We start from the raw sequence: 12,551 nt of genomic DNA on the forward strand, positions 1-12,551 counted from the left end.
TGCTGAGGCTTTATAAGACATTAGTCAAGTCGTACTTGGAGTGTTGTCAACAGTTTTGGGTCCCCAATCACAGAAATGATGTGTTGTCATTGGAGACAGTCCAGAGGAGGCTCATGAGAATGATTCTGGGAATGAAGGGGTTAATATGAGGTACGTTTGTCAACTTTGGGCCTGTACTCACTGGAATTTAGAAGAATGTGCAGGGATCACATTGAAACCTACCGAATGTTGAAAGGACTAGATAGGGTGGATGTGCAGAGGATGTTTTGGGGGTATCCAGAAGTAGAGATCACAGCCTCAAAATTGAGGGGTGACCATTTAGAACAGGGGTAAGGAGGAGTTTTTTTAGCCAGAGAGTAGTAAATCTGTGGAATGCTCTGCCACAGACTGTGGTGGAGGCCAAGTCTGTGTGTATATTTAAGGTAGAAGTTGATCATTTGCTGATCGGTCAGTGCACCAAAGGATGTGGCGAGAAGGCAGGTGTATGGGGTTGAGTGGGATCCGGGATCAGCCATGATGGAATGGCAGAGTAGACTCGATGGGCTGAATGGCCAAATTCTGCTCCTACGTCTTATGGTCTTATGGTGTATCTGGTGCAACAATCAATTGATGGAATAGTGTCTCTCACGATATGGCTGAATTTACCCTGGGCACATAAAGCCATTCCACCATTCCATCATCACTAATTTATTAACCCTCTCAACACCATTCTCCTACCTTTTCTCCATGACCCTTGAAGCCTTAACTGATTAAGTCTGCTTTAAATATACCCAATGATTTGGCCTCCACAGCCATCTGTGGCAAAGAATTCCACAAATTCACCACCCTCTGGCTAAAGAAATTCCTCCTCATCTCTGTTCCAAATGTCTCCTCTGTTCTGAGGCTGTGTCCTCTGGTGTTTCCCACCATTGGAAACATCCACTCCACATCCACTCTTCCAAGGGTGTCCAACATTTGATAGGTTTCAATGAGGTCCTCCCTCATTCTTCTGAATTCCAGGGTGCGATAAAGCAACCTATTACTCAGCTTTTTAATAGTCAGAAGTGCAATTATGCACATCTGGATTCCCAAACACCAACATGTGGCAAACATACTGAAGAGTGTGGCCCCAGGACAATTTCCATTATCCCAGAGAAGATTGCCAGCAGTTGGTTCTCAGCCTGCTCCTGTTAAAAAGCCATTCCCCGCCCTAAAATTTCCATACCACCATCTCTCATGCTGACTCTGGCTGCTTGTGACACACAAGCGATTCTGCAGATGCTGGAAATCTTGATCAGCCCGCACAAAATACTGGAGGAGCTCTCAGCAAGGAAGTCGAACTTCTGGTCATTCCCCTCCCCTTCTCATTTCCCCATTCTGGCTTCATTGTCACCCCTTCTTTTCTCCTCATCATAACCTCCTCCAGGTCCTCTCCTCCTTCCCTTTCTCTCATGGTCCACTATTCTTTCCCATCAGATTCCATCTTCTTCAGCCCTTTACCTTTTCCACCTATCACATTCCAACATCTTACTTCTCCTCCGCACCCACCTGCCTTCCCCCTCACCCAGTCTCACCTATCACCTTGTAGTTTGTGCTTGTCCCCCCACCCCTCCAACCCCTACCATCTTATTCTGGCTTCTTCCCCTTCCTTCCCAGTTCTCATGAAGGATCTCAGCCCAAAACATGGACTGTTTATTCTTGTACCTGACGTTGCAGGAGTTCCTTCCGAATCTCTCACACTATACATTCTCCTCCCGCTGAGTGCTTTGAACATGTTCTGCTTTTGTTTTGGACGTACAGCACCCGCAGCCTTTTTTTTATTGCACCAATTAACCTGAAAACTTCTTCCCTCTTCCCCAGTACCTTGTCCCAGATCAAAAATCAGACAGAGCAATAATTTACAAAAAAAAATGTATTAAGTTTTTATTCAGCATGTGAAACATCCTTCATTTCAATACAATCTGATTTAGACATTTGGTTCATATATTATAAAATCGTTGCTCTATGCAAATATTACTTCACTGGTGTGGTAACTGAGTTGCACTGAATGGACATAACCCACAGTCTAAATGGAATGCTTCAGGATTGTGAAATGTGAAATTTATCTAATTCTGCATTGTAAAATTCCACCGTAAACAAACTAAATCGGTGTGGTAAATTGATTCAGTGTGGAAAGTGAGTGCCATGAACCTGGACAAGATTTGTTAAAATTCTGTATTGTACACAAATTTGTGCAGTACACAGACGGCACAGAGGGAATTTATTGACTAAACCTGCAGCGTAAAGTGACTAACTGCATTGTAGAGGGGTAATGTGACGTGAATGGACTACAGTTGCAGTGTCAGTGGACTTGATCTTCAGTGTAAATTGGCTAAATCTGCGGCGGGAGTGATTGTGTTGAAAAGCTGCCATTTAAAAGTTCCAAGTCTTTAAACATGATCTACTCAAGAGGTTATGTTGCTACTTCATAGAACTCTGGTTAGGCCACATCTGGGGTTTTGCACACAGTTCTGGTTGGCCCGCAATAGGAAGGATGTTGGGGCTTTGAAGAGGGTGCAGGAGAGGTTCACGAGGCTGATGCCTGGTTTAGAGAGCATGTGCTATCACAAGAGGCTGGAAAAACTTGGACTGTTTTAGCTGGAATGGTGGAGGCTGAGGGGAGATCTGACAGACGTTTATAAGATTATGAGAGGCATCGATAGAGTGGACAGGGAGTGTCTGTTTTCCAAGGTAGGAATCTCTAATACCAGAGAGCATACAGTGAAGGTGATGGAGGGTAGGTTCAAAGGGGATGTGAGGGATAAGTTTTTACTCAGAAAGTGGTGGATATCTGGAATGTGCTGCCTGGTATGGTGGGAGAGGCGGATATATTAGAGGATTTTGAGAGACCTTTAGATAAGCACATGAATATCAGGAAGATGGAGGGATATGGACATCGTGTAGGTCGGAGGGATTAGTATTTGGGGAGGGTTTTGATTTACTTTTCAATATTCCACACACTGTGGGCTGAAAGGCCTGTTCCTGTGCTGTACTGTTCCATATCCGGTTCTGAAACTTCCTCTGCGCCGTTTTGTGGAATGGTGGTGGGGGAACTGTGTTTAAATTGGCTGTTAGCAGGAGGATTGCATCCTGTATCAAGTTAACGAACCAAACAACAGGGTATTCCTACCACTGGGAAAACTCCATCTGCTGGCCACGTGCTACCTGGTAAGGTAGGTGTTACGGATCAGTCTGGGGTTATGATAGTATCAATACAGTAACTGTGGTTTCACTGAAATAAGAACCAGTCTTCAGGAAATAAAACCAGTTCCCTTTGAACTTCCAGCTGATACTTTGTGGCTAGTGAAGCCTTTGGGTGTGGGATATTCTCCCTCCCACTGAAACAACGTAGGGGGAAGACAATAGATCAGGGCTCCACGGACCCCTTGTGTAATGGGATTGGTCCATGGTGTAAAAAGGGTTGGGAACCCTTGCAAAAGAGGCTACCTGATCTGCTGAGCTCCTTCAGCCTCTTATGTGTGTTGCTCTGGGTTTTCTTGTACAGAAAATGCACGTCTATGAACATTGAGATATTGAAATGGAATAACATTATGGATAGTTTAGTAAAAACGGTGCATAGGTTTACACTGATCGTTACTTTAAAGAGTTGTACTGTTCGGCAACGGCGATGGCGGATTTAAAGAACAAAAATTAATTTCTATTCGCTGCGGGCTTTTTTTGGAGGGGGAGGAGGAGGAAAGATCCTTCCTTGCGGAGGCTGGATTCAAAAAGATTTCATGTGAAAGGAAACTGCAGTGCACTCCGATGGCTGGAAACTCATACTTAGCTAATAGATGCGATACATGTACTGTGTTTTGCACCTTAGTCGCAGAGAAACATTGTTTTGTTTAGCAGTATACATGTCTACCGTTGAATAGCAGTAAACTTGAACTTGTACACAGTGGCCAGTCAACGCTCAGCAAATCTTCCCATTTACCAAACTGGCTAAATTGTAATTTGCACAAGTGGGGTTAATAGCGGTTATAAATATGGCATTTTAACAGCAGTCCCATCTCAATTACTTTTCACTAGCACCAACGATTGAGAAGCTGTGTGAGATCAGTTCTTTAGATCCAATAGGGTCGGTTTTGTTACTAAAAAGACAACTCATGCAGATTTTTGAGGTATGTCATCTTTGGCTACCATTTTTTGCCAATGGCCGATCTCATCAGAAAGCACTATTTACATTGTCCCACTTGGATATATTTTGTTAGAAGTAAAAATGTGCCACTTTTGGCGATGAGCCTGCTGTAATTCCCGAGCTTTCCTGTACAGGTGCAGGCCGTCATTTTCTCCTTCTGTGATCATGGAAGTAGCTGTTCTCGATGCAAAGAACGATGAAGCTGTTTGCGCAGTTGTATGAGTGCTGGGCGAGGAGCCTCCCACGAGAGAGCGGCGAGGCGTTGCCGGTGAGGCTCATGTCCATCGAGCGCCATGCCCCGCAGTAATTGGTAGGGACGCGGCTGCCTCTTTCACTGGATCCGTGCCAGATTATTTTGTGGGGCCTTCAAAACGAGAGGGAAACCACAACCGAGTGTAAGGCACCAGATGAAAATGATATGCTAACACCCCACTGTCACGTTTCAGAACAGTCTATGAACACCACCTCACTGGTTTACTCTCCGTTAACACTACTTATATTTAAATTGGCACCATATTTATTTATTGTAATTTAACTAATTCTCATTTATTGCATTGTACTGCTGCCACAAAACAATAAATTTATTTATGTATTTATTGAGATACAGTGTGGAATTGGCCCTTGCCACACTACCTAGCAATCCCCCAATTTAATGCTGCCTAATCACGGGACAATTTATAATGCATAATTAACCTACCATCTGGCACATCTTTGGACTGTGGGAGGAAACTGGAGCACCCGGAGGAAACCCACGCAGTCATGGGAAGAACGTACAAGCTCCTTAAAGGCGGCTGCGGGAATTGAACCCTGGTCACTTGTACTGTAACACGTTGTGTTAACCACTACATACTGTGCCACAACATCTGTTGGAGGTCATAAACCTGTTTCTGATCCTAGGGTCGTAGAGCATAAAATCAGGCCCTTCGGCCCATCCAGACTGTGCTGAACTGATGTTTTAGCTAGGCACCTGGACCATAAAGCCCATACTTGGACTGAAGGGCCTGTATCCATATGGAATCAGTTATCAAAGATGTGATAACAGCACATTTGGAAAGCAGTGAAATCATCGGACAAAGTCAGCATGGATTTGTGAAAGGAAAATCATGTCTGACGAATCTCATAGAATTTTTTGAGGATGTAACTAGTAGAGTGGATAGGGGAGAACCAGTGGATGTGGTATATTTGGATTTTCAAAAGGCTTTTGACAAGGTCCCACACAGGAGATTAGTGTGTAAACTTAAAGCACACGGTATTGGGGGTAAGGTATTGGTGTGGGTGGAGAATTGGTTGGCAGACAGGAAGCAAAGAGTGGGAATAAACGGGACCTTTTCAAAATGGCAGACAGTGACTAGTGGGGTACCATAAGGCTCAGTGCTGGGACCCCAGTTGTTTACAATATATATTAATGACTTGGATGAGGGAATTAAATGCAGCATCTCCAAGTTTGCGGATGACACGAAGCTGGGTGGCAGTGTTAGCTGTGAGGAGGATGCTAAGAGGATGCAGGATGACTTGGATAGGTTGGGTGAGTGGGCAAATTCATGGCAGATGCAATTTAATGTGGATAAATGTGAAGTTATCCACTTTGGTGGCAAAAACAAGAAAACAGATTATTATCTGAATGGTGGCCAATTAGGAAAAGGGAAGGTGCAATGAGACCTGGGTGTCATTATGCACCAGTCATTGAAAGTGGGCATGCAGGTACAGCAGGCGGTGAAAAAGGGGAATGGTATGCTGGCATTTATAGCAAGAGGATTCGAGTACAGGAGCAGGGAGGTGCTACTGCAGTTGTACAAGGCCTTGGTGAGACCACACCTGGAGTATTGTGTGCAGTTTTGGTCCCCTAATCTGAGGAAAGACATCCTTGCCATAGAGGGAGTACAAAGAAGGTTCACCAGATTGATTCCTGGGATGGCAGGACTTTCATATGATGAAAGACTGGATGAACTAGGCTTATACTCATTGGAATTTAGAAGATTGAGGGGGGATATGATTGAAATGTGTAAAATCCTAAAGGGATTGGACAGGCTAGATGCAGGAAAATTGTTCCCGATGTTGGGGAAGTCCAGAACGAGGGGTCACAGTTTGAGGATAAAGGGGAAGCCTTTTAGGACCGAGATTAGGAAAAACTTCTTCACACAGGGAGTGGTGAATCTGTGGAATTCTCTGCCACAGGAAACAGTTGAGGACAGTTCATTGGCTATATTTAAGAGGGAGTTAGATATGGCCCTTGTGGCTAAAGGGATCGGGGGTATGGCGGGAAGGCTGGTACAGGGTTCTGAGTTGGATGATCAGCCATGATCATACTGAATGGCGGTGCAGGCTCGAAGGGCCGAATGGCCTACTCCTGCACCTATTTTCTATGTTTCTATGTTTCTATGAATGGCTCTGTGTGTGAGACTTAATACCCCCCGAGGTCAACAATGTTTGAACATAGCACAGTTTGGGCCCATCAGCCACAATGTTGTGTCGACCTTTTAACCTACTCGAAGGTCAATTTAACCCTTTCCCCTCAACCCTCAATTTTCTGTCATCCATATGCCTATCATACATAATTCTTAACTGTCCACGATGCATCTGCCTCCACCAGCACCATCAGCACTCACCACTCTCCGTGTAGAGAACTTACCTCTCATCCACCCCATACTTTGCTTCAATCACCTTAAAGTTATATCTCCTTGCTCTTAATTATGTTAAATAATTAAAGAAGATTTTTACATAAGAAAAATGGTGTTCCTTGCATTTGACTTGATTTTTCACGGGAGATCTTACCAGGAAGAATCCTTCATGACGTTTCTTCCATCGAAGGAGAAGATAGGGACGTTGGTGTTGAAAGTAGCATGGTGTTTAAAGATGGATTCCCAACTATCAAAAAGCACTTCTCCCTGTCAAAGATAAGTGGGATTTATTAACCCAAATTAGTTTTCTGTTTTCTAGGAGGTGGAAGCTTGAGATCCACTTGCTCCTATTTAACAATATTTTAGTCAATCATTTTAATAAAAAAAACACCTGTCTGTTCCTGATCTCTTCTCAATGCTGTTGTCGGGAAGAAGGTACAGGAGCCATGAGTCCCATATCACCAGGTTCAGGAGCAGTTATTACCCCTCAACCATCAGACTCCTGAACTTCACTCACCCCAACTCTGAACTGATTCCAGTTCCAACAGACCCGCTTTCAAGGACTCCTGTTTTCAGTACTTTTTTTTGTATTTGCAGTTGTCTTTTTTTGCACACTGGTTGTTTGTCAGCTTTTGTGTAGTTTTTCATTGATTCCATTGTATTTCTTTGTTCTACTGTGAACACCCACGAGAAAATGAACCTCCAGGTAGTATGTATAGACTTTGATAATAAATTTACTTTGAACTTTGATCCACACTGGAAGAAATGACTCCTCCATAAAGATAGCAAAGTGACAGGTTCTCCCAGACTTCCTCTTCTGTCCAGAAGCTCTAACTCACCTCAGATAGGTGACTACAAGCACAATTTAATTCCCGATCCTTTGTACTTACTCAAATTCTTCACTTACAGGCTGCACCTAAACAGCAAAAATAATGCTACCCTAAGGAACCCTTCTCCATATCTTCTGTGTCATTGTAACACTTTTGGTGATATATTTATGACAGGAAAGATAAAGAAGAGATTATCTTTGTTGGTCACATGTACACAAAAACATGGAAACATACAACGAAATGTGTCGATCGTGTCAAATCAGATCAGCGAGGGCTGAGTTGGGGGCATCTACAAATGTTGCCACACTTCCGCACCAGCATAGCATGCCCACAATTTACTCACCCATGCATTATTGGAATATAGGAGGAAACTGGAGCACTTGGAGGAAACCCACACAGTTATGGGAAGAAAGTACATACTCCTTACAGACAGTGCCAGGAATTGAACCCCAGTCAGCAATTGCTGGTGCTGTAAAGCGATTGTGCTAACCACTACACCACAGTGCTGTCCCTCTAGGAATAGGCGGCTGTGTGACAGATATCGGGAGGAGGGAGAGCAGTGCGCCACGCGTGTGCAGCCCTCCAGTGAAAAATGATATTGTATCCGTTAAATAGGGGCTGTGGACAATTCTGATTTGACGGAGGATTTTTCTGAAACGCTCCTTCGCTGCTGTTGTTACTGCGTGGTCGGGAGTCTTCCGGAGGGTAGGCCTCAAAATCCCCGGCTTTGCTTGCTGTTGGCGACCGAGATTGAGGTCGAATTGTTCGGACAGAGATGGCGCTCAGTACTCAGTGTCAGAGAGCTGATCAGAGGCTTGAAGTTTTCGGATGACTCAGAGTCGGACCGTGGTCGGCATGGCAGGGAGAGTTTTTCTTCCTTCTCCCGTCTGCGTGAGATGTGGGACATTTGAGAGACTTTGAACTTGTACTGTGCTCATGGACTTCTTCATCAAGTTATTGTATTATTGCACTGTTGTAACTATATGTTATAATTATGTGGTTTTGTCAGTTTTTTCAGTCTTGGTCTGTCCTGTGTTTTGTGATATCACACCGGAGGAAATATTGTATCATTTCTTAATGCATGCATTACTAAATAACAATAAAAGAGGACTGTGTGTCTTCATAATCTAACCTAAAATATTTATTCCGGAAAGGTGTCTTTAATTTTCTGCACTAATGGCGCTGCAGTATTTCCTCCCATGATGCCTGTTTGCCTGTGTATTTAAGTTTAATTAAAGTCTAAGTCTGAAGGAGTGTGGATATAGAGCACGGACTGTGTGCTCCACCTGTCGAATATTGAAAGACCTGGACAGAGTGGACGGGCAGAGAATGTTCCCAGCAGTGGGGGAGTCCAGAGGACACAGCCTCACAATAGAAGGATGCCCCTTTACCATAGAGCTGAGGAGGAATTTCTTTAGCCAGGTTTGATAGAAATCTGATCGAGGTTATATGATTGTAAGAGGCAAGGACAGACGGTATATTATTTCCAGGGTTGAAATGTTTAATACTAGAGGGCATGCATTTTTGCTGAGAGGAGGTAATTTCACAGGAGATGTGAGGGGCAAGTTTTTTACACAGCATTGAGTTGGCCGTTTGATTAGTTAGTTCGGCACAACTTTGTGGGCCAAAGGACCTGTTCCTGCACCGTACTGTTCTATGTTCTATGTTTAGGGGTGGTGGGGGAGGGAACGTCGACTCAGACCATGAGAGGCCTGCATCGGGCATTTTCATGCCTTACAAGGCGCAGATTGGAAGTCTGTGTGGGGCGCCACTCCTCGCACAGACTCAAGCAATGTGTGATTAAGTGCCTTGCTCAAGAACACAAACACGCTGCCACAGCTGAGGCTCGAACTAGCGACCTTCAGATCACTAGACGAACGCCTTAACCACTTGGCCACGTGCCCAACGTGTGGTGGTGAATCTGTGGAATTTATTGCCTCAGATGGCTGTGGAGATCAAGTCATTGGGTACATTTAAAGCAAAGGTTGATAGGTCCCTGACTAATGAAAGGCATTAAAGGTTATGGAGAGAAGGCAGGAGAACTGGGTTGAGAGGGATAATAAATCAGCTGTTCGAATGGCAGAACAGCCTTGATGGGCTGAATGGCCTATTACTGTTTCTGTGTCTTCTGGTCTTATAATCAGTACCATTCCACTGCAGCTCCATGTTGGACATGCAGATTTCCCCTCCTCGTTACAATATCCGTTTACAAAAAAAACCTGTGTTATGAAGGACTTCCACTTATCTCACAGTATTTTGTTGCCGTTGCTCATCAGGCAAGTAAAATGGAAACACATAGTTTATTTAATTAAATAGTCATCTTTCTGTCTGAAACATAATCTCTTGTTTATGCAAACCGAGCAGTTGAATAATTCTCAAAGATGAACTCAAGTACTCAGCTCAGCCCCAAAGTGTTTCATTTCCGTCTCTGTATTGACTGGGGCTCGGTACAGCTTTTCGTAATTGGTAATTTGAGCTGGAGTGATATGATTTAAGCAGGCTAAGTAATATCTTTGGCTTTGTTCTGTAAACATTAATAAGAATATGTGGATATTAAGCAATATGTTTTCTGCCGGCCCGAGTCTCCTTTACTGGGTTTGAGTATTTGTCTGAGTCAAAATTCTGAGTGTTCCAGTTCCCCTCTGGAATTGCAGCTGATTTCCTAATGCAGGCTGAGGAACATCCTATTGTGTTCCTGTGCTGTACTTCTCTATGTCTCTATGACACTATTCAACAAGCAGGAAAGCAGCCTCCATCATCAACGACCTCTCCTCCAGCCCCCACCTCACCATCCAGGCCATCGACAAGGAGGTACAGGAGCCTCAGGTCCCACACCACCAGGTTCAGGAACAGTTATTACCCCTCACCAACAGGTCCCTGAAATGGCATGGATAACTTTTCTGGAGTCAAGGTGCTAAGGTTTCAAGCCCCCCTCAGGAATCATGGCTGACTCACGAATGCTGCCCGAGGAACTGCCACATTAACGTGGTTTCCCTTTCGTATCCTCACTTCTATCATCGGGCAGGAAGTACAGGAACCACTGCACCGTTACTCTGAACTGATTCTACGACCTACAGCCTCACTTCCAAAGGACTCTTTACATTCATGTTCCCTGTACTGTTTTGTATTTGCACAGTTTGTCACGTTTGCACATTGGTTGTTTGTCATTCTTCGTTCGTGTATAGTTTTTTTGTAAGTTTCTATTAGATGTCTTGTTTTTCCCTGTAAGTGCCTGCAAGGAAATGGATCTCAAAGTAGTAGAGGGTAACATATACATACATTTGTGATAAATTTACTTTGAACTTTGAACTTCCGAATCACGGGTTAAATCAGCGACAATAGCAAGACAACCAAACAGGAAAGAAAGTTACTTTAATTCCAGCCCATGAAACCACTTTGAAGCAGGGGAGAGAAGGTCTCTGCGGTTCTCTGGGTGTTTGTTTATTTGTACAGCACACCTGTAGTCTAGTGTTAGACCATAAGATGTAGGAGCAGAATTAGGCTATTTGGCGCATTCCTTCGAGGCTGATTTATTATCCCTCTCAAATCCCATTCTCCTGCCTTCTCCCCATAACCCTTGACACCCTGTCTAATTAAGAACTTACCAAATTCTGCTTTAAATATACCCAATGTCTTGGCTTCCACAGCCGCCCGTGGCAATGAATTCTGCAGATTCTCCACCTTCTGGCTAAAGAAATCCCTCCTCATCTCTGTTCTAAAGGGACACCCTCCCATTCGAGTGTTCCAAGTCTCTAGAGTGAGACTTAATAACACAGACTCCAATTTAGAAACTGATCTAAAGGGACGCCCTCCCATTCTAGCGTTCCAAGTCTCTAGAGTGAGACTTAATAACACAGACTCCAATTTAGAAACTGAGCCCCTCATCAATCAGATACAGGAAATCCAGAGTAACTCACACAAAATGCTGGAGGAACTCAGCAAGTCAGACAGCATGTATGGAGAGGAAAGAACAGTCGACATTTTGTCCTGAGACCCTTTATCCGGGCTGGAAAATGATCTTTTAAGAATCACTAGATTCTGGAATGGTTCCAGAAGACTGGAAAATTACAAATGTCACCCCACTCTTCAAGAAGGGAGAGAAGCAAAAGAAAGGAAACTATAGGCCAGTTAGTCTGACCTCAGTGGTCGAGAAGATGCTGGAGTCGATTGTTAAGGATGAGGTCTCAGGGTACTTGGAGGCACATGATAAAATATGTCACAGTCAGGGAAAATCTTTCTTTGAGGAAGTAACAAGCATGATAGACAAAGTAGAATAGGTTGATGTTGTGTACTTGCATTTTCCGAAGACCTTCGACAAGGTGCCACACGTGAGGAGCTTAACAAGCTACGAGCCCATGGTATTACAGGAGAAATTCTGGCATGGAGAAAGCAGAGGCTGATCGGCAGCAGGCAAAGAATGGGAAAAAAGGGAGCCTTTTGTGGTTGGCCGCTAGTTACTAGTGATCTTCCACAGGGGTCTGTGTTGGGATCAATTCTTTTGATGTTATATATCAATGATTTTTGATGATGAAATTGATGGCTTTGTTGCAAAGTTTGCAGATGATATGATGATTGGTGGAGGGCAGGTTGTTTTGAGGAAGTAGAGAGGTACGGAAGGATTTAGACAGATTAGGAGAATGGGCAAGGAAATAGCAGATGGAATACAGTGTTGGGAAGTGTATGGTCATACACTTTGGTAGAAGTAATGAAATGGCTGACTATTTTCTAAATGGAGAGAAAGTATAACAAACTGAGGTGCAAATGGACTTGGGAGTCTTTGTTTAGGATTCCCTAAAGGTTAATTTGCGGAATAAGTCTGTGGTGAGGAAGGCAAATACAATGTTAGCATTTATTTCAAGAGGACTAGAATATAAAAGCAAGGATGTAATATTGAGGCTTTATAAAGCACTGATGAGGCCTCGCTTGGAGTATTGTGAGCAGGTT

The 12,551-nt window shown here is 43.9% G+C and overlaps 1 protein-coding gene across 2 annotated transcripts in view; it reads right to left on the minus strand.

Moving 5' to 3' along the window:
* Positions 1-1,897: 1,897 nt before the first annotated feature.
* LOC140194776 (collagen alpha-1(XV) chain-like) overlaps positions 1,898-12,551 on the minus strand; it is a 333,668-nt gene continuing 323,014 nt past the window's right edge. For both annotated transcript variants that reach the window (XM_072252059.1, XM_072252067.1), the window contains 2 exons: positions 6,932-7,044; positions 1,898-4,523 (listed from right to left, as the gene is read on the minus strand). In XM_072252059.1, the coding sequence (XP_072108160.1) occupies positions 4,304-4,523; positions 6,932-7,044 (333 nt within the window). In that variant the 3' untranslated portion in view covers positions 1,898-4,303. The remainder of the gene's footprint in view (positions 4,524-6,931; positions 7,045-12,551) is intronic.

This window comes from Mobula birostris, chromosome 1 (assembly GCF_030028105.1).
Source record: "Mobula birostris isolate sMobBir1 chromosome 1, sMobBir1.hap1, whole genome shotgun sequence".
Classification (NCBI taxonomy): domain Eukaryota; kingdom Metazoa; phylum Chordata; class Chondrichthyes; order Myliobatiformes; family Myliobatidae; genus Mobula; species Mobula birostris.